The following is a 26,622-nucleotide window of genomic DNA, read 5'->3' as shown; positions in this document are numbered from 1 at the left end:
ATAGCAGCCGGGAACCTACAGAAGGAATTATTTCGATGTTTAGTGTCACAAATGAATGGGGCTGTTTAAATGTACTGAGTGACTGTTGCTGTAGGGATATGTGGCATTCACTGATATTCGGGGTGGTGGTAAAAAATGTTTTTTTAATTCTCAAATACATTCTCCTTAACTTTTTTGGGAATGAAATAGAAATGTCAGCCATCTGAGTGCATCTGAGAGAGCTGGCCTTTTCTCTATGTCCTAGGACTTGTAGTTGGTCTTGAGTAATGTGACTGATTTTTAGGTCGGGCACACAAGCTCTTTGAACTGTTGTTTAGTATTGTGGGCTCTCAACTACGCCCACCTAAGGCCCATCACTTTCACTCGTTCGTGGGCTTGCCTTTTAGAACTCACTTGATTTCATTGGTAAATGCTTTATGTGTGTCCTGCCTTGAGTCTGTTTTTGTCACGCCTTGCAGACTGCCCCTTTTACATGGATAATTGAACGATTGCTGATGCGCATCAGGGTGGGCAAACTATTTTGTTTCTTTTGTCTCGCTGCTTCTCGCTGCATGGTGGTAATGGCACGAACAGTGCGAACAAGCACAACTGCGTGAACTCGTTGTATATTGTTTATTCAGAATTTTTTGTACGTATACAATGCACTTTTAAGTTTCCTTCTACCCTCCTGAACATAAGATAAGCCTCTTTATTCTGTATATTTTTCATGCTGTCGCACGCCTTGTGTACCTCTTTTGGGGGATCTTGAGTGCGTAATAGAGGTTCCCCAAATAAAGAAAAAGTAAGGTGCCTGCAGGCTGGCTGCCTGGTGTTTATTCCGTCTTAGCTTAGCAGACTGAGTTTCCTATCTCTTCAGCTGGCACAAAGCATAGCATAACATACCACAAAATAACACAACATTACATACCATAACATAACACAACATAGCATAACATAACACCACATAGCATAACATATCATAACACAACATAGCAAAGCATAGCATAACATAACACAGTGTAACACAACATAGCATAGCATGCATAACATAACAGTGTAACACAACATAGCATAACATAACAGAATATAACAACAGCTTAACATAACACAGCATAGCATAACACAACAAAACACAACATAGCATAACATAACACAATATAACACAACCTAGCATACCATAACACGACATAGCATAACATAACACTACATAGCATAACACAAAATAACACAGCATAACATTGCACAATGTAGCATAGCATAACATAGCATAACATAACACAATATAGCATAGCATAACATGACACAACATAGCATATCATAACATGACGCACCATAGTAAAGCATAAAACATCATAGCATAACATAACACAGCATAGCATAACATAACACAACCTAGCATAGCATAACATAACACAACAAAACCCACAGAATTCCATGCCACACAGCATACATTCATTCCATTCCAAACCAAAACACGTGGGTAAAAAACATTGTAATTTACAAAGCCAGTAGCTCTAACTCTAGCAAATGCGAGACAGATTGCATTGCAAATGCTTGTTTTTTTTTACATTTTCTATGGCCATGTAGTGGTAGAGTGCTGCTGGGCCAGTGGCTTCTCATTTATGCACTTCTCAGCAGTTCAGTTTTCTCTTTTTTTACCTTGTCTTTCTACAATGGCCATCAGACATTCTGAAGCAGTAAAGTAAAAATGCCGAAATGCCCACTGTTGTGTCATAACACGTTGCACGCCGCATACGTGTATATATAAATTATGAAGTATGTGCACAGATTTGCACACCTGGCAGACAGCTTGGAATGTTTTATCTTACCATTCCAAAATGGCTGCAATGTGCACATATGCTGTAAAAAAGAGAGCAACCTCTCCAAAGCAAGGCAGCATGGTTATTAAAGCAAAGTCAGAAGAACAGTCCCGGATATATTATATGAAAAAATAAATCACCTTCCAACCTCCATTTATTCGCTTATTCAAACTTTGCAAAAATTATTGTGTGTGTGTGTGTGTGTATATATATATATATATATATATATATATATATATATATATATATATATATATATATATATTCATGGTATACAAATATATAATACACAATACATTCCCGAGAAGAGTTTAATTTCCCTTACAGCAAAGTGTAACTACAGCAACTGGGGACCATCCTAGATTTGTTCATAATTGTTTAGTCCTTGGTTATAAGTCTTTGCTTTTATCTGTATGTGATTCACTAGAAGTTCTATATAACTGATAAATATTTGTTAACATTCAGCCGTGTGAACTCTTTTTTATTATGTCTTGTGTTTTAAAAAAAATAAAAATGATGTGATAGTTTTGAAATCTGGTAAACAAAAGAGCATCCCTTATGTTATGGCTGAGAGTGTAAACATTCTCTGGACCCTAAGTTTTTGAGATAGAGAATGAGTCGTGGTTACACAGCGTCCATCTAAAGGCATACGACCTGTGACTTCCTACGATATATTTTTCATATAACTGTGCTAAAACAGATCTTCCTGTAACATTCATGAAATTGCTTTGACGTTTTCATTGTTTGACTTTTTATGTAGTGATCCGAGCAAAAGCCACCGTGAGCAAAGAGGTGGAATCTGGAAATGACATCTACGGCAACCCAATCAAAAGGATCCAGTATGAGATCAAGCAGATCAAGGTAGGAAAATGGTCTTAACTGCAACAAAATATAAATGTTTATTTCACCAGTGTGTGCGAGTTTACATTAGAAGTGAGTATTTCTGAAAGGATGGCTGTGGCAGTGTTACAGTGCCCAGCACTTCGAGTTTTCTTTAGCAATGTCTTCTCAGCTCTAGATCTCAGTCAGTGACCTAGATCTCACCCGTGATGCAGGACTCTAGCTGCATAAGCTTCTCCCAGCGGTGCCCTGGTAGTGCTATCAGGCCCAGGTAGCTTGAACCTCGGTCAGCAACCCTGGATACGTCCTGCAGGGTGTGATTTTCCGACTAGTGTTACTTTCCTCTAACAGTTATGTGAGTGTCTTCCTGACAGAACTAAAGAACTTCAGCACTATTACTTGAAGTGTTAGATCCCTCCAGTATAATGAGGTTCCGCCTTAACAGTCTCAGCGTGCTTCATCTCAGCATTGCCATGCCAGTCCTGTTGTCTGATCTGTCCTTTGCAGTCTCGTTAGCAGCATAAGTTTCCTGCAGCAGTTTGAACTTCCACTTGTGAATTCCCCCAGAGATTCAAGATTTCTCCAGCTGTGAGAAGCTCTCGTCTGTGGTGTGACTTTTTCTCTGGCTGGAACACCTTTTCAGAATATCCTTTCTCACTGAACAGTGTCCTTATAGTGCCCGATCATAAGTTTGTTCTGGAGCCGTATCTTCAAGCGATATATACCTCTCTTCCCAATTATAACTGGCTTTGTGTTCCCGCACCTATATTACCCAACTGTAACAACACCAAACCCAGACTTACCTGCCAGAAAAATCAGTTTAAACTTTGGAACGCAAGAGAAGCGTAGCATCAGGCCTCGGCTGACCACTTTCTCCAGAACAACAGGAGCAAGCAATGCTTCCCTCTGCCAGACCACTAGCTCCTCTGTCACCAAACACTTGTCACGATTCACCCTTGGCTTACCGTCTGTATCAGAGAGGGATGGTGTGCGGCCCTGGTTCCTGCAAGTGTTACTCTGACTGAGGTAGGGGTGACCCCTTCTGGTAGCCACGGTGCTGTTGACAAAAGTACGCCACCACAGTCCGTGCCCTCCAGAAGGAGTCCCAGAGTCCAACAGGAACTCCCTGAAACAAAACAGGAACTGGAGTCCAAGCGAATACCAGCTGGAGCGTGACCACCACAGCAGAAGTGTTGCAACGCAATGAGAAGAAGAATTGATTCCCCTTATATGCCCCTAGACAGGAAGTGATAGACAGGAAGAAGTAATACCACCATTTTGGATTGGGAAGGGGCTATAGCAATAGATAGGAAAAAGCACCATAGTAGAAAGGAAACAGATGCATGCAGGGAAAAGAGAGGTGCAAGGTGTGCTGGGAAGAAGAAAACATTGTTCCAGGAATAATGAGGAGGAAAGGAAGGCCCTGAAATGGGGCACCAGGTGAGTTTGTGATGCTGGGGGCGGCACAGACACCCCACTAATATACTTGTATCGCACGCTGTGCGCGGCGAGGACCGACGCCCATTCCTGGGCCTACGGCCTCGACGCAGCAAAAGAACAGCGTGCGGTCGAAGAAAAGGGCCGCCGCGGGCCCCCGACCCCTAACACAGGCCGCGGCTTATACCCCGGCCCGGCCAGGAGACGCCACGGACCGCCGCAGCGTGACAACACTGTCCTCACATCCTCTTCTAAACATAACCCCCGTGGTAAATCGAAGCACTAATCCGCAAGAGATTTTGAATTCTGTGTGGAATGTTGCCTATAACTGGTCTGCACAGTTATTCTCCAGTCCATGTGAATAACTTGTATTAGGTGAATTTATGTGTTGGGATTCTAGTAGGAAACATTATTTCTGACCACATGCTAACCCCAGACATAAAGCCACCTAATTTATAATGAGGTCAATAGTGCCTTAGGATACTGGCAGAGTGAGCTTCTTCAGCAGTGCCTGGAAGATGCTATAAGCCCCAGATTGGCAAATGCTTCCAGCATGTAATGACAGCACAATATGATCATAGTTGTGTGAGCTTCATCCACAGCTGCCTTTTCAATTCTACAAAGCCCAAACAGTGTGAGTTGCCTCTGACAGAATGAAGGACGTCAACAATGGATGCTTTATCCTCAAGCACTGCAGTGTCATCTAGTATGACACTGTTAGAGCAATACAACTCCAGTGCAACAGGACCCCCAACATATAGGGTATCTCAGTGTAGTGTAGTGCCAATACAACAGAGTCCATGAAAAGAATACATTGTAGCCAAGGACACCATCAGTGTAACTTCCTCTCTAAAACGACCTCTGAGTGCTATACTAGTCAGCAACATCAATAATGTTTCTATGCCAGTGGTTCCCAAACTTTTGACTTCTGTGGACCCCCACTTTATCACTACTGGAGCCCCAATAAATCATTATTGGAATGCAGGAACCCCCCACTGGGTCATTACTGAAAGCTGGGGACCTAATCTGTTGATATTATTTTATTTTCTCATTAGTCACGGACCCCCTGAGGAGGCTTTGCAGACCCCCAGGGGACCCTGGACCACAGGTTGGGAACCACTGGTCTATGCTATAGTAATCACCTCAGTGTGAACTTCCTCTAGAAATGCCCTGCCAGTGCCATAGGACTCCTCCATTTCCTTTTACGGACCTGTACAATAATTAAAGCTTGAACGTGGGTAAATGGGCTGATTCATGGAGCCTTTTAGCTGGTCCCTTGGGCTTCTTGATCGTAGTTCATAAGATGAATTTCCAGAGGAATTACCCAGAAAGGCCATTTATCTAGCACATCACGTGTAGGCTGGCACGTGCATAAAATTCAGTGCAACTTTGTACCTAACAACAGCCTGCCTGCGTAGGTCACTCCTCCAGCAGTGTCATATTCCACACAGCAGTGCAGGGTTCTCTGACAGTGCATTGGCAGTGACAAAGGACCCTATCAGTCTGCACGTCCCCTCCAGAAGAGATATGAAAGAACAGTGACTAGAAGTGTGCGCTCCACCCAGCTGTTTCAGCTTCCTTCACCTGTGACAAGTAAGCTTGAAATGTCTTTAGCAGTGTGTGTCAACTCTCAGTCGTGTGACCATCCAATGTCATGTCAGTGCTATAGCCTCCAGCAACGTGGTATTCTCCAACTTCCTGCAGTGCGTCTGGGCAGTGTACTGAGGTGTTAACTATTCAAACAATGGATTTCATGTTTGCATTTTATCTTCTAGATGTTTAAAGGACCAGACAAGGATATCGAGTTCATTTACACTGCCACCACCTCGGCAATGTGTGGGATGATCCTGGAAACTGGGGGGAAGAAGGAGTATCTTATAGCAGGTAAAGTAGAAACTGAGTACAGTATGTAATAACGTCCAACTGTGTCAATTATAGACGAATAAACACACCTACACCTGTAACACACTCTCTAGTACCTGAGAAATTTCGAAACTAACATCTTCCCTAGGTCGTTCGATGTCCCACACCACTAACATATTTCCCATGCCCCTGAGATACCTCACACATTTTCCAAAACCTTTATCATGCGCCTGCAGAACTCTCTCAAGTTCAATTTTACCACCACCTCCTCCTCAGCAGTTTATGGGATAAAACTGGAAACTGGGGTGAGGAGGTTATTTTCTAGCAGGTAACATAGATGCAGAAAACACAGAGTAATAACAAGCAACAGCAGTGGTCAACAGCATTCGGCTGTTACTTACTTAGAACAAATTCTCGATCATCTAAGAAATCTCACAGCTGTAAAATCTTCCCTGAGGTCTTACTTTGCCTCACAATTGTAACACCCTTCCCATGTCCTGGAAATATTACACCTCTAGCACATTTTCGCAAGGCCTGAATAATCGCACACCTATACGTCCTCTTGTGCTGTGAGATTTCCCAAACAGATTTTACCTGAAGCCTTAATATATCTCACTACTGTTGCACATTTCTGTGATTTTGATATCCCGCCTGCTAAGACTTCTTGCAGATGCAGCACACCTCCTGAAACACTGAGATGTCTTCTATTTACAGAAGGTCTTCTGAAGCACTTGGCCATCTCCCACTCACAAGTGATGATAACATTAGATATCGCTCATCTCTAAAACGTTGCCTTATGTCCTGTACCTCGTTTCCTGAAATCGTCTATCCGTTCCTTGCTTACTGTAGGAAAGTGGTATCTCATGTCTGTAAAACCTTCTCTGAAGCACTGAGAACTCATATCTATAGCACGCCTCATTGGCTCTTCTATATCTCGTACAGACTTCATTTTTCCAGAGGCACTGGGCTGACTCAAGTGTATAAGTTATCTGAGACCTTGAGTCAGCTCACACCTCTACCCTTCCCTGCAGAACTCTCCAGAGCACCGATATCCTCCAACCACACCTTTCTCCATGAAGCTGTAAGATAGCTCACAATTTAAACCACCCCCATGAACATGTGATGACACTTAGCCCATCAACGTCATTTTAGACAGGTCCAGATTAACAATTGGCAGCATTTAGCATTGAAAAAGCCCTAGAAACATCAAGGTGATGTGCCTATCAGACCTTGACCCATAAGAACACCTGCAAAACACAATAGCAGAGATCAGTGCCTTCAATTGGACAACCTCATGCGCAGCAACGTAGAAAAGGGAGATGTTTGACTTCCAGGGTAAGACAAGAAAGGCAAATAGATTAGGCAGCAGACTGTGAGGTGGTTCTGCATAAGCCACACACTAGGAAAGTCATATTAAAGGCAGCATCTCTCAAAAAACTAAAATAGGTTCAAATGCCACAGGCTGTTATTTTGGTTATTCAGTGAGTGGACTTATTCACATTTGGAAGGTGCAGCTATGTTGCAGAAAATGAAGTCAACACCCTATAATCATCACAGACAAAAACGTTTATCGAAAAGCAATTTGGATTTTTTTAAATATATTTAAAGTGTTTTTATAGTTATAGAGGAATGACTCCTTCTTTCCACTTTAAAAGCATGATGTTTTGGTTTCCTGTATGTATTTTCATAAACTCAATCCAACGCGCAAAGGAGCACCCTTCATCCATTTGGAGATGAAGAGACAATTTCAACTTTTAAGAGATCCCAATGCAGTGATTGAAGCATAAGGATGAAGGTTTCACTGCAGGCAGCTCTCCCCGTCACCTAGTCCCTTCCCACAGATAAAATGGATGCTACCACGGGGCTTAAAAGGCACTCTCTAAGTCAACATTGAAAGTGTATACAGAAACATGCAATGGTTACATATGGTGGTTCCGCATACAGTTAAACAGTGCCCTCTATAACAATTGACTAAGACAGCAGGTCTAGGTTGCTTTTTGAGTCCTTACTAAAACATCTAAAACACTTGCTGCAGTGTAAACACATCGCAAAAGATTACTTTCTATGTATAATGCTTATATAAGGTAAATATTTTAATGACTGTGAATTCAGTATACTTTTGAAATGTAAAACACCCTCTTGTGCATTGCATTGCAGTGCTAATACTCTATAGGAGGTGAAATGCTACACAAAACAGCCAACAGCATGAGGTGAGAGAGAAATATTTCTCTGAGTAAAGCCAAAGCCCCCTCTATGCATATTTTAAAGAACTTGCCCAAAAGGGGTCTTGTAGAAAGCTGTGCTGTCAAGCCAGACTTAAAAGTAAGGACTCCATCCACAGTTCTCAACTCCTGACTTGCGCCCTACTCATATTCTTCCCTGATTTTAGTCTGTCAGTATCAGGTCCTGATGTACTAATCCCATTCACAAACCAGAGATGTGTGATTTGTGCCCATGTGTTTTGCGATTAGGAATGCAGTGTGTGATGCGACCTGTGCACTAATATTTCGTATGCCAAATTGTCCACTGGTAGGGGGTTGCAAAATTACCTACTTTTGCCTTTCCAAAAGGGAAACATTTTTGAAAGCAGTGTGTATCCATTAAAGCGACAGGTGCTGCTGTTACAACAAATGTTTCCCGTTCGGGGAAATATAAGGGTGGGGGGAGACAAACCTTTTTGAGGTATCAATATCAAACTGATGGTTGTGATCATAGTTGCAGTTGCAAACCATTGTTACACCCTTTCCAAATCACAAATAGGAGTGGAACAGCCCATCCTATTTGCGACTTGTAACGGGTCATAAACCCCCTTTTATATAATCAGAAAAGACTTTCCGATATATAAAAGGGATTGCGCTGTAAAAAAGCCTTTTTGCAGTCGCGAATCCTGTGATTTGGTGAATCATCAGCTTGCGACCGCAAAAGGCCCCATACCAAATTAAATAGTAGTAGGAAACACTCTTTAACCTGAAGGTGCAAGCATCGAGGTGGTATCCTGCAAACGATGGTGAAGTTCAAGGTAAAATGCAAAGTCATCAATGTGGTGGCTATGGAAACATGTCTTTCTGAGGCCTATGGCTGATGGGATCATTGACTGTTCCTGTGAGCCCTCTTGAACCTGAAGGTATAAGCTACATGGTTGCAACCTGTGAAATAGCAATACAGTCGGATGGAAAAGTCACATTTTACCTCAGTTCAAGCAATGGAAAACTTTAAAGCAAGTCTAGTTTGAAACCTTTGGCTGAGGAAATTTTGACTGCTCCCTTGGGTCCACTTGGATCTGCAGGCACAAGTTCATGGTAGCAAGCAGTGAAAGGGCATTGCATTCAGTTGGGAAATTCATATTTATAGCAAAGTGGGAGAAATAGAATCCTTCCTAATGAAAGTCCAGTCTGAGTCTTCTGGCTAATGACATCTCTGGCTATTCCCGTATATCCGCATGAGCAGAAAGTTGAAGTCTGGGGTTTGGGGGTAGCCCCCCTGCCCACTTAAGCCCCCTTGACAGGCTTCCTCATTGACAAAAGTTAGGCTTCTGAAGAAGAATTCCTTCCCAACTGTGTACAGTGCCTTGTTGTGTTACTAACAAGTTAGAAGCTACCAGAGCTACCATATCTGTCACTAAAATAAAAAATAAATGTTAGAGTTTTGTCCAGAGGAAGTAGATAATAAAGGAATGACTGTCTGAGTTGAGTGGTTAGTAGATGAAATGATTGTCAGGAGGGAGTGATTAGGAGATGGAATGATTGCAAACATGATTGTAATTATTCTATTGTCATTATATGTTTGTTTGGTCTAAAAAACGTATTGCAGCATAATAATAGTACTCAATTCAAGTGAAACACAAATCCATCAAAGCTTTATCTAAAATAGGCAAACCTGTTACAAGAATGTAAGAAAGCAAGTGAGTAGCAACTAAATCCCTAGATACCGTTCAACAGTGAGAGGACAAACTCTCAGAGCCAAGGCGGATGAAATGATATGCGGAGAAAAGAAAAGACTCAGTATCTTGGGGCAAGTTAATTCGAGGAAGATAATATTGGCGATTAGGAGAACAGGCAAAAGGGGTACAGGTTAAGATAGAGTCTAAAGAGATGTGATTTTAGTTATTTGCAGATAACAAGAAGGTTTTTAAGATAATGGCAGTCTTTGAGTAGGGCTTTCTGAAAAATGGAGCTGCACCACAGAAAGAATGTGTAGCAGCTGAGTGAGAGTTAAACTTTGTAGTTTCAGCCTTAAAGATCTCTTTTCAAAGTTAACTGTGCCGAGAGAGCCATGGCTCGGGGCAGGAGCACTCCCTCTACCCCACAGAAATGATTCTCTTCTTCAAAACTAGTAAAATGTTCTGCTACCTGAGACCAATGTTCTATGATCAGTTAGCTGGAAAGAGACCCTGTGCAGATAAAAACATTTCAGCCTTGGAATCCAGTGAAGTCCTCTGCAAATCTTCTCCGATTATGTGGTACATGCTATATTAAAATATTTAAATTTGACTTTAGCTTCTGACATATTGTAAAGGCAGAGGGTGTAAGACAAATAGTGGACCTTCGAATTACCGCTGTGGACCACAAGGAAAGCAAGAATTCAGAACATAGAAACTATTCTTGTGGTTTGTACCATGTTCTCATTTGCTTACTTGCCACCATAGTTGGAAAATGTTCTTTTCTATTCCTTTGATTGTCTTGATGACTGGCATATTCAAGAACTGGGAGGCTATTCTCAGCCCTCACATTCGAAGGAACCCGGCTCTACCATTAACAATAATAGGACATGCAACAGTGGAGACAAAAGTAAGGGAACTCTTTTATATCCTGCACATAGGGAAGCCTTGGTAAACATTTGTCTGTAGGCTTATCATGGCTAGGTTTGACCAAAGGGTTTGATTTAAGTATGCAATTGTACTAGATTAAAAGTTAGATACACTGCCTTCACTTCAACATCAGTGGCATAACTGAATTGTGACTTCAATTAAAGCATTGTTTAATGTTGACACTGCGAAACAAAAATATAGAAGAAATACAGGGAACGGTTACTGCTCTCCTAGAAATATAGACTGGGCTGGACTAATCATGAATTACACTGAAAAGAGCAGCGCCACACAGGTTTTAAGGACACCAACATAGCCAGTTGTCTCTAAGAATAAAGAAGAGATCTTTGGGTGTCAGTGTAGAGGCATTTACATCATCAAAAGGAAATAACTAAGAGAAATTAGCAAATGGCTGGAATCATTATTGTTGTAATTTATGACCTTTTAGAAAGTCACCAGTAGATCTTTACCTAGAAGAGTCTTGAAGTAAATCCATGAAACAGTAGCATCTTTGCACTCTGCCTTTATAAAAAACTTACTGCAGTCGTGCTTGAATCCACCTAAATTACTTTTTAAACAATTTCTTTGGACTCTGGCGACTCACCCAACATCCCTACCTCGCTCAGCTTCTCAAGTCAATAGGCTCAATTCGGGGCAAATCTTTCTTAGAATCAAACTCTGTACTCAAATCTTTCCAGAATGATCAGGTGGAGGTGATGAAGGGGTCCGGTGGTCAGCCCTGATGGATGGATGAACTGTAAAAGGTGGCTAATGGTGATAATGTTAGAGCAATGACCAGTTAAACCTTCTAAAGCATTTGGTACCACTGATGAAGTTATGCTCCTTCACCGGGCACAAATGTGTATCACACAGCCATTAAATTTTAATTTCTTTCTGAGCCAGTCTTCTTCCACTATTACCCTTACAATGCCCTTTTCTCTCATGGGTTTGATCATGGCTCTTCATGTAGCCTGACTCTTTCTGCTGTTGTTGTGTACCCCTCCGCCAGAATAATTTCCTCCTTTAACCTGCCATTTTCCTCATGTGAAAAGGACATCAAAAACTGTTTTGTGTACTTGGAAATGCTTCTGCACTTGATCTTTACATCCCTGCCTGCAATATCTGTCTAGATGCAGAATATGTACTCCACTTTTATTGTAGTATGTCTGCCACACTCCTGTCCCTGCAGTCGTTAATATGTGCTTCCAATTCAATAAAAACTTGAGGCATGCCTCCTCTATCAAGGCACAATAAAAGTAGGGCTTCCTACAATGTACGACTCTTTGGCAGGTCCTCACACTCCTTCTCAAAGCACAGATATATTAGCTCCGTGCTCATATCTGTATAACTGGACTCCTGTAACTAACTCTTCTGAAGTCTTTCTCAGTATCGGCACCAAAGATGTCAACACTGTCTGTGAGAAAGTAGCCTCTTTCTAGCATAGTTACCCCCATTTTTGGCCTGTTTGTCAGTGTTTTTCAGTGTGTTTTTACTGTCTCACTGGGATCCTGCTAGCCAGGACCCCAGTGCTCATAGTTTGAGACCTATTTGTCAGTGTGTTTTTACTGTCTCACTGGGATCCTGCTAGCCAGGACCCCAGTGCTCATAGTTTGTGGCCTATGTGTGTTGTCAGTATGCTTGACTGTGTCACTGGAGTTCTGCTAACCAGAACTCCAGTGCCTATGCTCTCTCTGTGTACCAAGTTTGTCACTATGGTTTAGTGACTCCATAGTCCAATTCTGATTGGCACACTGGACCCCACTTATAAGTCACTAGTATATGGTACCTAGGTACCCAGGGCATTGGGGTTCCAGGAGATCCTATGGGCTGCAGCATTTCTTTTGCCACCCATAAGGAGCTCATACAGACCTTTCCTCACACACTATTTCACAGCCATTTTCATTGCACTAAAGTAACTTATAAGTCACCTATATGTCTAACCTTCATTTACTGAAGGCTAGGTGCAAAGTTATTGTGTGTGAGGGCACCTTTGCATTAGCAAAGGTGCCACCACGTTGTCCAGGGCCAATTCCCCAGAATTCATGAGTGCGGGGACACCATTATAAGCGTGCACTACATATATGTCAATACATATATGTAGCTTCACAATGGTAACTCCGAATATGGCCATGTGAGGTGTCTAAAATTGTGAAATCCAAATCTGGTATTGGAGGGCCAATTCCATGCACCCTTGGGGCTTCACCATGAATCCCCAGTACTGCTAAACCAGCTCTCTGAGGTTCCCACTGCAGCCCCAGGTGCTGCCACCTCACAGACAGGTTTCTGCCCTCCTGGGGATTGAGCAACTCAGTCCCAGGAAGGCAGAAAAATGCATTTCCTTTAGTAGAGGGGTATTACACCCTGTCCCGTTGGAAATAGGTGTTACAGGCATGGGAGAGGTAGCCTCCCAGAGCCTCTGGAATTGCTTTGAAGGGCACAAACGGTGACCTCCTTGCATAATCCAGTCTACACCGGTTCAGGGACCCCCAGTCCCTGCTCTGGCACGAACCTGGACAAAGGAAAGGGGAGTGGCCACTCCCCTGTCCATCACCACCCCAGGGGTGGTGCCCAGAGCTCCTCCAGAGTGTCCCTGCCATTAGCCATCTTGGATTCCAAGATGTGAGGACCCTCTAGAGGCCTCTGAGTGGCCAGTGGAAGCAGGTGATGTCAGAGACCACGCCTGATAGGTGCATACCTAGGTAGGTCGCCAATCCCTCTCTTAGGGCTATTTAGGGTCTCTCCTCTGGGTGTTTCCTCAGATTCGGTTTGCAAGACTCCTTCAGGACTCCTCTGCATCTTCTGCTTCAGCTTCTGACCGTCGGATCAACCCCAGACTGCTCCAGGAACCACTGTAACTGCAGCAAGGTATCCAGGAAGGTTACTGTGACCTGCAACTTCAGCACCAGCCAGCAATGTCAACAGTTTTCAAGGTGTGCACGGTCTGAGGACTGCCTGTCTTCACCCTGCACCAAAAGAACCAAAGGAATCTCCTGTGGAGTGACGGAGTCACTTACCTGCTTCAGCAGGCCCCTTTCTGCAATGACAACCGGTACTCTGGGACTCCTCTCCTGTTAACAAGCGTGATCCCTGGAACACAGGTGGTGGACTGAAGTGACCCAGACTGTCCAAAGGTTCAGGTGTCCAAATTTGGTGGAGGTAAGAGCTTGGCTCCCCGTGCTGCAACAGTACCCCTGTGCACCACATCTTCTGCAGCTCCTTGGGCTTCTGTGCACTTCTTCCAAATGTCCTCTGTGCACAGCATAGCCCAGGTCCCCAACACTCTATCCTGTGATGCAATGCTCCCTGAGTTGTTCTCTGGTGGCGTGGGATCCTCCAGTGTAGTGATAAGGGATAACTGGACCTGGTATAAGGTGTAAGTACCTTAGGTACCCACTACAAAGCAGGGCAGCCTCCTACATAGGTGGTGCAGCGGTGGGATAGGTACTTGCAATTGCTTTACCACTTTGTTACTAGTGCTTTTCACAAGAAAAGTGTACTCCAATACTTAAAGCTAAATACAAATTATACCTAGCAGTCATTTTTTCACTTCCAAAAAGTTCTTTCAAACTTTATAACATTTTTCAAAAGTTCTGAAAAGTTTTTCTTTTTCTTTTCTTCTAAAAAGTTAGATGAAATAGTTTGCTAACTTCTCACTCTTCTCGCAAACTTTTATTTTTATCACTATGTCTTCTATAGAGGCTACCCCCAAGCCAAGACCACTTATGAAAATCTTAATTTCAAAAGCCTGAGGGGTCTCTTTTTAGAAAGAAGCTTAGGGACTGGGAAGAACCCTAATAAGGATTTCCTTTTGAATCTCCTCTTACAAGATGACCAGGAGCATCCTGATGGTCATGTACAATCAGAAGGAAAGGTGGAGGGAGATTCTGACCAATTAGATTCAGGAGAGGGTCCTGAAGATGCAGGGTAGAGTCCTTTAACAGATCTTTCCACTAACGAATGTCCTAGCGTAGCTGGTAGTGGGAAGGGGTTTCACACAAGTAAGTGATCTTGTATAACCCTAGATCACTAGGGTTACACAAGTTAGGGGGAAATCTACTTCTGCTCATTCTCACATCACCTCAGTCTCTGAAGGGTCTAACATATCCACTCCTGAGGATAACTCCCTAGATAGGAAACTCAGAAAGCTGAGATTGGAGGAGGCCAGACTGAAGCTGAAACAGCAACAGCTGGCCCTCAATAGGGAAGCCTTAGCTGTAGAAAGATAAAGACAGGGGTTGGGCTTAGTTCCCCATGGTGGCAGCAGCATTGAAAGTTTCAGAAGTAATTGTAGGAGGCTGGACTGGCTTGTAGTGAGTACCAAGGGGTACTTGCACCTTGCACCAGGCCCAGTTATCCCTTATTAGTGTATAGGGTGTCTAGCAGCTTAGGCTGATAGATAATGGTAGCTTAGCAGAGCAGCTTAGGCTGAACTAGGAGACGTGTGAAGCTACTACAGTACCACTTAGTGTCATATGCACAATATCATAAGAAAACACAATACACAGTTATACTAAAAATAAAGGTACTTTATTTTTATGACAATATGCCAAAGTATCTTAGAGTGTACCCTCAGTAAGAGGATAGGAAATATACACAAGATATATATACACAATAGCAAAAATATGCAGTATAGTCTTAGAAAACAGTGCAAACAATGTATAGTTACAATAGGATGCAATGGGGAAACATAGGGATAGGGGCAACACAAACCATATACTCCAAAAGTGGAATGCGAACCACGAATGGACCCCAAACCTATGTGACCTTGTAGAGGGTCGCTGGGACTATTAGAAAATAGTGAGAGTTAGAAAAATAACCCTCCCCAAGACCCTGAAGAGTGAGTGCAAAGTGCACTAAAGTTCCCCTAAGGACAAAGAAGTCGTGTTAGAGGAATAATGCAGGAAAGACACAAACCAACAATGCAACAACTGTGGATTTCCAATCTAGGGTACCTGTGGAACAAGGGGACCAAGTCCAAAAGTCACAAGCAAGTCGGAGATGGGCAGATGCCCAGGAAATGCCAGCTGCGGGTGCAAAGAAGCTTCTACTAAACAGAAGAAGCTGAGGTTTCTGCAGGAACGAAAAGGGCTAGAGACTTCCCCTTTGGTGGACGGATCCCTCTCGCCGTGGAGAGTCGTGCAGAAGTGTTTTCCCGCCGGAAGGACGCCAACAAGCCTTGCTACACGCAAATCGTGCGTTTGGCGTTTTTGGACGCTGCTGGGGCCCAGGAGGGACCAGGAGGTCGCAAATTGGACCTGCAGAGAGAGGGGACGTCGAGCAAGACAAAGAGCCCTCACTGAAGCAGGTAGCACCCAGAGAAGTGCCAGAAACAGGCACTACGAGGATGCGTGAAACGGTGCTCGCCGAAGTTGCACAAAGGAGTCCCACGTCGCCGGAGACCAACTTAGAAAGTCGTGCAATGCAGGTTAGAGTGCCGTGGACCCAGGCTTGGCTGTGCACAAAGGATTTCCGCCGGAAGTGCACAGGGGCCGGAGTAGCTGCAAAGTCGCGGTTCCCAGCAATGCAGCCCAGCGAGGTGAGGCAAGGACTTACCTCCACCAAACTTGGGCTGAAGAGTCACTGGACTGTGGGGGTCACTTGGACAGAGTCGCTGGATTCGAGGGACCTCGCTCGTCGTTCTGAGAGGAGACCCAAGGGACCGGTAATGCAGCTTTTTGGTGCCTGCGGTTGCAGGGGGAAGATTCCGTCGACCCACGGGAGATTTCTTCGGAGCTTCTGGTGCAGAGAGGAGGCAGGCTACCCCCACAGCATGCACAAGCAGGAAAACAGTCGAGAAGGCGGCAGGATCAGCGTTACAGAGTTGCAGTAGTCGTCTTTGCTACTATGTTGCAGGTTTGCAGGCTTCCAGCGCGGTCAGCGGTCGATTCCTTATCAGAAGGTGAAGAGAGAGATGCAGAGGAACTCGGCTGAGCTCATGCATTCGTTATCTAAAGTTTCCCCAGAGACAGAGACCCTAAATAGCCAGAAAAGAGGGTTTGGCTACCTAGGAGAGAGGAAAGGCTACTAACACCTGAAGGAGCCTATCAGCAGGAGTCTCTGACGTCACCTGGTGGCACTGGCCACTCAGAGCAGTCCAGTGTGCCAGCAGCACCTCTGTTTCCAAGATGGCAGAGGTCTGGAGCTCACTGGAGGAGCTCTGGACACCTCCCAGGGGAGGTGCAGGTCAGGGGAGTGGTCACTTCCCTTTCCTTTGTCCAGTTTCGCGCCAGAGCAGGGGCTAAGGGGTCCCTGAACCGGTGTAGACTGGCTTATGCAGAATTGGGCACATCTGTGCCCAACAAAGCATTTCCAGAGGCTGGGGGAGGCTACTCCTCCCCTGCCTTCACACCATTTTCCAAAGGGAGAGAGTGTCACACCCTCTCTCAGAGGAAGTTCTTTGTTCTGCCATCCTGGGCCAGGCCTGGCTGGACCCCAGGAGGGCAGCTGCCTGTCTGAGGGGTTGGCAGCAACAGCAGCTGCAGTGAAACCCCAGGAAGGGCAGTCTGGCAGTACCAGGGTCTGTGCTACAGACCACTGGGATCATGGAATTGTACCAACAATGCCAGGATGGCATAGAGGGGGCAATTCCATGATCATAGACATGTTACATGGCCATATTCGGAGTTACCATGGTGAAGCTACATATAGGTAGTAACCTATATGTAGTGCACGTGTGTAATGGTGTCCCCGCACTCACAAAGTTCAGTGAATTGGTTCTGAACAATGTGGGGGCACCTTGGCTAGTGCCAGGGTGCCCTCACACTAAGTAACTTTGCACCTAACCTTTACCAGGTAAAGGTTAGACATATAGGTGACTTATAAGTTACTTAAGTGCAGTGTAAAATGGCTGTGAAATAACGTGGACGTTATTTCACTCAGGCTGCAGTGGCAGGCCTGTGTAAGAATTGTCAGAGCTCCCTATGGGTGGCAAAAGAAATGCTGCAGCCCATAGGGATCTCCTGGAACCCCAATACCCTGGGTACCTCAGTACCATATACTAGGGAATTATAAGGGTGTTCCAGTAAGCCAATGTAAATTGGTAAAAATAGTCACTAGCCTGTCAGTGACAATTTGGAAAGAAATGAGAGAGCATAACCACTGAGGTTCTGATTAGCAGAGCCTCAGTGAGACAGTTAGTCACTACACAGGTAACATATTCAGGCACACTTATGAGCACTGGGGCCCTGGGTTACCAGGGTCCCAGTGACACATACACTAAAACAACATATATACAGTGAAAAATGGGGGTAACATGCCAGGCAAGATGGTACTTTCCTACACAACCCCCCCCCAAACGAAGGACAATAAGACTAGCCATTACCTGATGAGTCTTCATTGTCTAAGTGGAAATATCTGGAGAGTCCATCTGCATTGGAGTGGCTACTCCCAGGTCTATGTTCCACTGTATAGTCCATTCCCTGTAGGGATATGAACCACCTCAACAATTTAGGATTTTCACCTTTCATTTGTTTTAGTCAAAGTAGAGGTTTGTGGTCTGTCTGAACAATGAAGTGAGTGCCAAACAGGTATGGCCTCAACTTCTTCAGAGCCCAGACCACAGCAAAGGCCTCCCTCTCAATGGCAGACCAACGCTTTTCTCTAGGGGTCAACCTTCTACTAATAAAAGCAACAGGTTGATCCTGGCCCTCAGAATTAAGTTGTGATAGGACTGCCCCTACTCCTAATTCAGATGCATCAGTTTGGACATAGAATTTTTTAGAGTAACAAGGGCTTTTCAGGACAGGTGCAGAGCACATGGCCTGCTTCAGCTCCTGAAAAGCTTTCTGACAGCTTGCTGTCCATAATACCTTTTTAGGCATTTTCTTGGATGTGAGGTCATTAAGAGGGGCTGCAATGGAGCCATAGTTCTTAATGAACCTCCTGTAATACCCAGTGAGGCCTAGGAAGGCTCTCACCTGAGTCTGAGTGGTAGGGGGAACCCAATCAATAATAGTTTGGATTTTCCCCTGAAGTGGTGCAATCTGTTCCCCACCAACAAGGTGTCCCAGATAAACCACCTTACCCTGCCCTATCTGGCACTTTGAAGCCTTGATAGTGAGGCCTGCCTTTTGCAGAGCCTCCAAAACTTTCCAAAGGTGGACCAGGTGATCATCCCAGCTGGAGCTAAAGACAGCTATATCATCCAAATATGCTGCACTGAAAGCTTCCAGCCCTTGCAGGACTGTGTTCACCAACCTCTGAAAAGTGGCAGGTGCATTTTTCAAACCAAAAGGCATTACAGAAAACTGGTAATGTCCTCCAATGGTAGAAAATGCAGTCTTAGGTTTAGCATCTTCTGACAATTTGATCTGCCAATACCCTGCAGTCAAATCAAAAGTGCTTAGATACTTGGCAGATGCCAGTGTATCTATGAGCTCATCTGCCCTGGGTATAGGGTGAGCATCAGTTTTGGTTACCAAGTTGAGACCTCTATAGTCTACACAAAACCTCATTTCCTTCTTTCCATCTTTAGAATTGGGTTTTGGTACCAGTACCACAGGAGAAGCCCATGGACTGTCAGAGTGCTCAACCACTCCTAGTTCCAACATTTTCTGAACTTCTTGCTTTATGCAGTCCCTGACATGGTCAGGCTGCCTATAGATCTTACTTTTGACAGGTAAACTGTCTCCAGTATCTATAGTGTGCTCACACCAAGAAGTGGTGCCTGGCACAGTAGAGAAGAGTTCTGAAAATTGTCCTAGGAGATTTATGCAATTATCTTTCTGCTCAGCAGTAAGACAATCAGCCAAAACTACCCCTTCCACAAGAGCATCTTGTTCTGTGGAAGAGAAGAGATCAGGTAGAGGATCACTGTCTTCTTCCTGTCCCTCATCTGTTGCCATGAGCAGGGTGAGATCAGCCCTGTCATAGTAGGGTTTCAGGCGGTTGACATGGAGCACCCTAAGGGGACTCCTGGCAGTGCCTAAGTCAACCAAGTAGGTGACTTCACCCTTCTTTTCAACAATTGTGTGGGGTCCACTCCATTTATCTTGGAGTGCTCTTGGGGCCACAGGCTCCAAGACCCACACTTTCTGCCCTGGTTGGTACTGAACCAAAACAGCCTTCTGATCATGCCATTGCTTCTGGAGCTCTTGGCTGGCCTGAAGGTTTTTACTGGCCTTTTTCATGTACTCAGCCATCCTTGATCTGAGGCCAAGTACATAGTCCACAATATCCTGCTTAGGAGCTTTTAAAGGTTGTTCCCAACCCTCCTTTACAAGTGTGAGTGGACCCCTAACAGGGTGTCCAAAAAGAAGTTCAAAGGGGCTGAAGCCCACTCCTTTCTGGGGTACCTCCCTGTAGGCAAAAAGGAGGCATGGTAGAAGGATATCCCATCTCCTGCGGAGTTTTTCAGGGAGTCCCATAATCATGCCTTTGAGAGTTTTATTAAATCTCTCCACCAGTCCATTTGTTTGTGGATGATAGGGTGTTGTGAACTTGTAAGTTACACCACACTCCTTCCACATGGCCTTTAAGTATCCAGACATGAAATTGCTTCCTCTGTCTGATACTACTTCCTTTGGGAAGCCCACCCTGGAAAATATTCCCAGGAGGGCCTTTGCCACTGCAGGAGCTGTAGTGGTCCTTAAAGGAATAGCTTCAGGATATCTTGTGGCATGGTCCACTACCACCAAGATAAACCTATTGCCTGAAGCAGTAGGAGGGTCAAGGGGGCCAACTATGTCAACCCCTACCCTTTCAAAGGGAACCCCAACCACAGGCAGTGGGATAAGGGGTGCCTTTGGAGTGCCACCTGTCTTGCCACTGGCTTGACAGGTTTCACAGGACTTACAAAATTCTTTTGTGTCCTCAGACATCCTAGGCCAATGAAACAATGGAACCAATCTGTCCCAAGTTTTCATTTGACCCAGGTGCCCAGCTAGGGGAATGTCATGTGCCAGTGTTAGGAGGAACTTTCTGTACTCCTGAGGAATCACTAATCTCCTGGCAGCTCCAGGTTTAGGATCCCTATGCTCAGTGTACAAGAGGTTGTCCTCCCAGTAAACTCTGTGAGAGTCACTGACATCCCCATTAGCTTGTTTGACAGCTTGCTGTCTGAGACCCTCTAATGTGGGACAGGTTTGCTGTGCCACACTCAGCTCCTCCCTGGCAGGCCCCCCTTCACCCAAAAGCTCAGCAGTGTCTGCTTCCAGCTCCTCTGGTGTAGGTTCTGCACAGGGAGGGAATTCTTCTTCCTCAGAAGTTGAATCCACTGTAGAGGGAGGGATAGTAGGAAGTGGTTTGCTTCTACTAGCCCTAGATTTAGGGAGCACTTGGTCCATTGTTCCAGGATCCAAGCTTCCCTGTCCTTTTTGCTTTTTGGCCTGAGCCCTTGTCAAAGCAAAAATATGCCCTGGGATGCCCAGCATTGCTGCATGGGCCTCCAACTCCACATCTGACCAAGCTGATGTCTCCAAATCATTCCCTAATAGACAGTCTACAGGTAAATCTGAAGCTACCACAACTTTCTTTGGACCAGTTACCCCCCCCCAGTTGAGATTTACAACAGCCATGGGGTGGCTTTGTGTTATGTTGTGAGCATCGGTTACTTGGTACTGGTGTCCAAGTATGTGTTGTTCAGGGTGCACCAGTTTCTCAATCACCATTGTGACACTGGCACCTGTGTCCCTGTAGGCCTGGACCTCAACACCATTTATTAGGGTTAGTTGCTTGTACTTCTCCAAGTTATGGGGGCAAGCAACCAAAGTGGCTAAATCAATAGCCCCTTCAGAGACTAAAGTAGCCTCTGTGGTCTCCCTAATCAGACCAACCCCAACTAAATTGCAAACTTTGGCTAAAACAAATGAAAGGTGAAAATCCTAAATTGTTGAGGTGGTCCATATCCCTACAGGGAATGGACTATACAGTGGAACATAGACCTGGGAGTAGCCACTCCAATGCAGATGGACTCTCCAGATATTTCCACTTAGACAATGAAGACTCATCAGGTAATGGCTAGTCTTATTGTCCTTCGTTTGGGGGGGGGTTGTGTAGGAAAGTACCATCTTGCCTGGCATGTTACCCCCATTTTTCACTGTATATATGTTGTTTTAGTGTATGTGTCACTGGGACCCTGGTAACCCAGGGCCCCAGTGCTCATAAGTGTGCCTGAATATGTTACCTGTGTAGTGACTAACTGTCTCACTGAGGCTCTGCTAATCAGAACCTCAGTGGTTATGCTCTCTCATTTCTTTCCAAATTGTCACTGACAGGCTAGTGACTATTTTTACCAATTTACATTGGCTTACTGGAACACCCTTATAATTCCCTAGTATATGGTACTGAGGTACCCAGGGTATTGGGGTTCCAGGAGATCCCTATGGGCTGCAGCATTTCTTTTGCCACCCATAGGGAGCTCTGACAATTCTTACACAGGCCTGCCACTGCAGCCTGAGTGAAATAACGTCCACGTTATTTCACAGCCATTTTACACTGCACTTAAGTAACTTATAAGTCACCTATATGTCTAACCTTTACCTGGTAAAGGTTAGGTGCAAAGTTACTTAGTGTGAGGGCACCCTGGCACTAGCCAAGGTGCCCCCACATTGTTCAGAACCAATTCACTGAACTTTGTGAGTGCGGGGACACCATTACACGCGTGCACTACATATAGGTCACTACCTATATGTAGCTTCACCATGGTAACTCCGAATATGGCCATGTAACATGTCTATGATCATGGAATTGCCCCCTCTATGCCATCCTGGCATTGTTGGTACAATTCCATGATCCCAGTGGTCTGTAGCACAGACCCTGGTACTGCCAGACTGCCCTTCCTGGGGTTTCACTGCAGCTGCTGCTGCTGCCAACCCCTCAGACAGGCAGCTGCCCTCCTGGGGTCCAGCCAGGCCTGGCCCAGGATGGCAGAACAAAGAACTTCCTCTGAGAGAGGGTGTGACACCCTCTCCCTTTGGAAAATGGTGTGAAGGCAGGGGAGGAGTAGCCTCCCCCAGCCTCTGGAAATGCTTTGTGGGGCACAGATGTGCCCAATTCTGCATAAGCCAGTCTACACCGGTTCAGGGACCCCTTAGCCCCTGCTCTGGCGCGAAACTGGACAAAGGAAAGGGGAGTGACCACTCCCCTGACCTGCACCTCCCCTGGGAGTTGTCCAGAGCTCCTCCAGTGTGCTCCAGACCTCTGCCATCTTGGAAACAGAGGTGCTGCTGACACACTGGACTGCTCTGAGTGGCCAGTGCCACCAGGTGACGTCAGAGACTCCTGCTGATAGGCTCCTTCAGGTGTTAGTAGCCTTTCCTCTCTCCTAGGTAGCCAAACCCTCTTTTCTGGCTATTTAGGGTCTCTGTCTCTGGGGAAACTTTAGATAACGAATGCATGAGCTCAGCCGAGTTCCTCTGCATCTCTCTCTTCACCTTCTGATAAGGAATCGACCACTGACCGCGCTGGAAGCCTGCAAACCTGCAACATAGTAGCAAAGACGACTACTGCAACTCTGTAACGCTGATCCTGCCGCCTTCTCGACTGTTTTCCTGCTTGTGCATGCTGTGGGGGTAGCCTGCCTCCTCTCTGCACCAGAAGCTCCGAAGAAATCTCCCGTGGGTCGACGGAATCTTCCCCCTGCAACCGCAGGCACCAAAAAGCTGCATTACCAGTCCCTTGGGTCTCCTCTCAGAACGACGAGCGAGGTCCCTCGAATCCAGCGACTCTGTCCAAGTGACCCCCACAGTCCAGTGACTCTTCAGCCCAAGTTTGGTGGAGGTAAGTCCTTGCCTCACCTCGCTGGGCTGCATTGCTGGGAACCGCGACTTTGCAGCTACTCCGGCCCCTGTGCACTTCCGGCGGAAATCCTTTGTGCACAGCCAAGCCTGGGTCCACGGCACTCTAACCTGCATTGCACGACTTTCTAAGTTGGTCTCCGGCGACGTGGGACTCCTTTGTGCAACTTCGGCGAGCACCGTTTCACGCATCCTCGTAGTGCCTGTTTCTGGCACTTCTCTGGGTGCTACCTGCTTCAGTGAGGGCTCTTTGTCTTGCTCGACGTCCCCTCTCTCTGCAGGTCCAATTTGCGACCTCCTGGTCCCTCCTGGGCCCCAGCAGCGTCCAAAAACGCCAAACGCACGATTTGCGTGTAGCAAGGCTTGTTGGCGTCCTTCCGGCGGGAAAACACTTCTGCACGACTCTCCAAGGCGAGAGGGATCCGTCCACCAAAGGGGAAGTCTCTAGCCCTTTTTGTTCCTGCAGAAACCTCAGCTTCTTCTGTCCAGTCGAAGCTTCTTTGCACCCGCAGCTGGCATTTCCTGGGCATCTGCCCATCTCCGACTTGCTTGTGACTTTTGGACTTGGTCCCCTTGTTCCACAGGTACCCTAGATTGGAAATCCACAGTTGTTGCATTGCTGGTTTGTGTCTTTCCTGCATTATTCCTCTAACACAACTATTTTGTCCTTAGGGGAACTTTGGTGCACTTTGCATTCACTTTTCAGGGTCTTGGGGAGGGTTATTTTTCTAACTCTCACTATTTTCTAATAGTCCCAGCGACCCTCTACAAGGTCACATAGGTTTGGGGTCCATTCGTGGTTCGCATTCCACTTTTGGAGTATATGGTTTGTGTTGCCCCTATCCCTATGTTTCCCCATTGCATCCTATTGTAACTATACATTGTTTGCACTGTTTTCTAAGACTATACTGCATATTTTTGCTATTGTGTATATATATCTTGTGTATATTTCCTATCCTCCTCTCACTGAGGGTACACTCTAAGATACTTTGGCATATTGTCATAAAAATAAAGTACCTTTATTTTTAGTATAACTGTGTATTGTGTTTTCTTATGATATTGTGCATATGACACTAAGTGGTACTGTGGTAGCTTCACACGTCTCCTAGTTCAGCCTAAGCTGCTCTGCTAAGCTACCATTATCTATCAGCCTAAGCTGCTAGACACCCTATACACTAATAAGGGATAACTGGGCCTGGTGCAAGGTGCAAGTACCCCTTGGTACTCACTACAAGCCAGTCCAGCCTCCTACAGCTGTGCACAAAGGATTTCCGCCGGAAGTGCACAGGGGCCGGAGTAGCTGCAAAAGTCGCGGTTCCCAGCAATGCAGCCCAGCGAGGTGAGGCAAGGACTTACCTCCACCAAACTTGGACTGAAGAGTCACTGGACTGTGGGGGTCACTTGGACAGAGTCGCTGGATTCGAGGGACCTCGCTCGTCGTTCTGAGAGGAGACCCAAGGGACCGGTAATGCAGCTTTTTGGTGCCTGCGGTTGCAGGGGGAAGATTCCGTCGACCCACGGGAGATTTCTTCGGAGCTTCTGGTGCAGAGAGGAGGCAGGCTACCCCCACAGCATGCACAAGCAGGAAAACAGTCGAGAAGGCGGCAGGATCAGCGTTACAGAGTTGCAGTAGTCGTCTTTGCTACTATGTTGCAGGTTTGCAGGCTTCCAGCGCGGTCAGCGGTCGATTCCTTATCAGAAGGTGAAGAGAGAGATGCAGAGGAACTCGGCTGAGCTCATGCATTCGTTATCTAAAGTTTCCCCAGAGACAGAGACCCTAAATAGCCAGAAAAGAGGGTTTGGCTACCTAGGAGAGAGGAAAGGCTACTAACACCTGAAGGAGCCTATCAGCAGGAGTCTCTGACGTCACCTGGTGGCACTGGCCACTCAGAGCAGTCCAGTGTGCCAGCAGCACCTCTGTTTCCAAGATGGCAGAGGTCTGGAGCACACTGGAGGAGCTCTGGACACCTCCCAGGGGAGGTGCAGGTCAGGGGAGTGGTCACTCCCCTTTCCTTTGTCCAGTTTTGCGCCAGAGCAGGGCTAAGGGGTCCCCTGAACCGGTGTAGACTGGCTTATGCAGAATTGGGCACATCTGTGCCCAACAAAGCATTTCCAGAGGCTGGGGGAGGCTACTCCTCCCCTGCCTTCACACCATTTTCCAAAGGGAGAGGGTGTAACACCCTCTCTCAGAGGAAGTCCTTTGTTCTGCCATCCTGGGCCAGGCCTGGCTGGACCCCAGGAGGGCAGATGCCTGTCTGAGGGGTTGGCAGCAGCAGCAGCTGCAGTGAAACCCCAGGAAGGGCAGTTTGGCAGTACCAGGGTCTGTGCTACAGACCACTGGGATCATGGGATTGTGCCAACTATGCCAGGATGGCATAGAGGGGGCAATTCCATGATCATAGACATGTTACATGGCCATATTCGGAGTTACCATTGTGAAGCTACATATAGGTAGTGACCTATATGTAGTGCACGCGTGTAATGGTGTCCCCGCACTCACAAAGTTCAGGGAATTGGCTCTGAACAATGTGGGGGCACCGTGGCTAGTGCCAGGGTGCCCTCACACTAAGTAACTTTGCACCTAACCTTTACCAGGTAAAGGTTAGACATATAGGTGACTTATAATTTACTTAAGTGCAGTGTAAAATGGCTGTGAAATAACGTGGACGTTATTTCACTCAGGCTGCAGTGGCAGGCCTGTGTAAGAATTGTCAGAGCTCCCTATGGGTGGCAAAAGAAATGCTGCAGCCCATAGGGATCTCCTGGAACCCCAATACCCTGGGTACCTCAGTACCATATACTAGGGAATTATAAGGGTGTTCCAGTAAGCCAATGTAAATTGGTAAAAATGGTCACTAGCTTGTTAGTGACAATTTGGAAAGAAATGAGAGAGCATAACCACTGAGGTTCTGGTTAGCAGAGCCTCAGTGAGACAGTTAGTCACTACACAGGTAACACATTCAGGCACACTTATGAGCACTGGGGCCCTGGGTTACCAGGGTCCCAGTGACACATACAACTAAAACAACATATATACAGTGAAAAATGGGGGTAACATGCCAGGCAAGATGGTACTTTCCTACAGTAATGAGGTCAGGGAGGACAACATTAGCTCCAGAAACTTACACAAAATTGTTCCCCATAC

General features: G+C 45.8%; 1 protein-coding gene across 1 annotated transcript in view; it reads left to right on the top strand.

Moving 5' to 3' along the window:
* Positions 1 to 26,622, top strand: part of TIMP2 (TIMP metallopeptidase inhibitor 2) — a 166,735-nt gene that overhangs the window by 91,056 nt on the left and 49,057 nt on the right. The window contains exons 2-3 of the mRNA XM_069199677.1: positions 2,560 to 2,660; positions 5,852 to 5,960. Coding sequence (XP_069055778.1) covers positions 2,560 to 2,660; positions 5,852 to 5,960 — 210 coding nt within the window. The remainder of the gene's footprint in view (positions 1 to 2,559; positions 2,661 to 5,851; positions 5,961 to 26,622) is intronic.

The sequence above is a fragment of the Pleurodeles waltl genome, chromosome 7, assembly GCF_031143425.1.
Source record: "Pleurodeles waltl isolate 20211129_DDA chromosome 7, aPleWal1.hap1.20221129, whole genome shotgun sequence".
NCBI classification, from domain to species: Eukaryota; Metazoa; Chordata; class Amphibia; order Caudata; family Salamandridae; genus Pleurodeles; species Pleurodeles waltl.
Note: the sequence above shows the minus strand (reverse complement) of the source record. Positions and strands in the feature narration are given on the sequence as shown.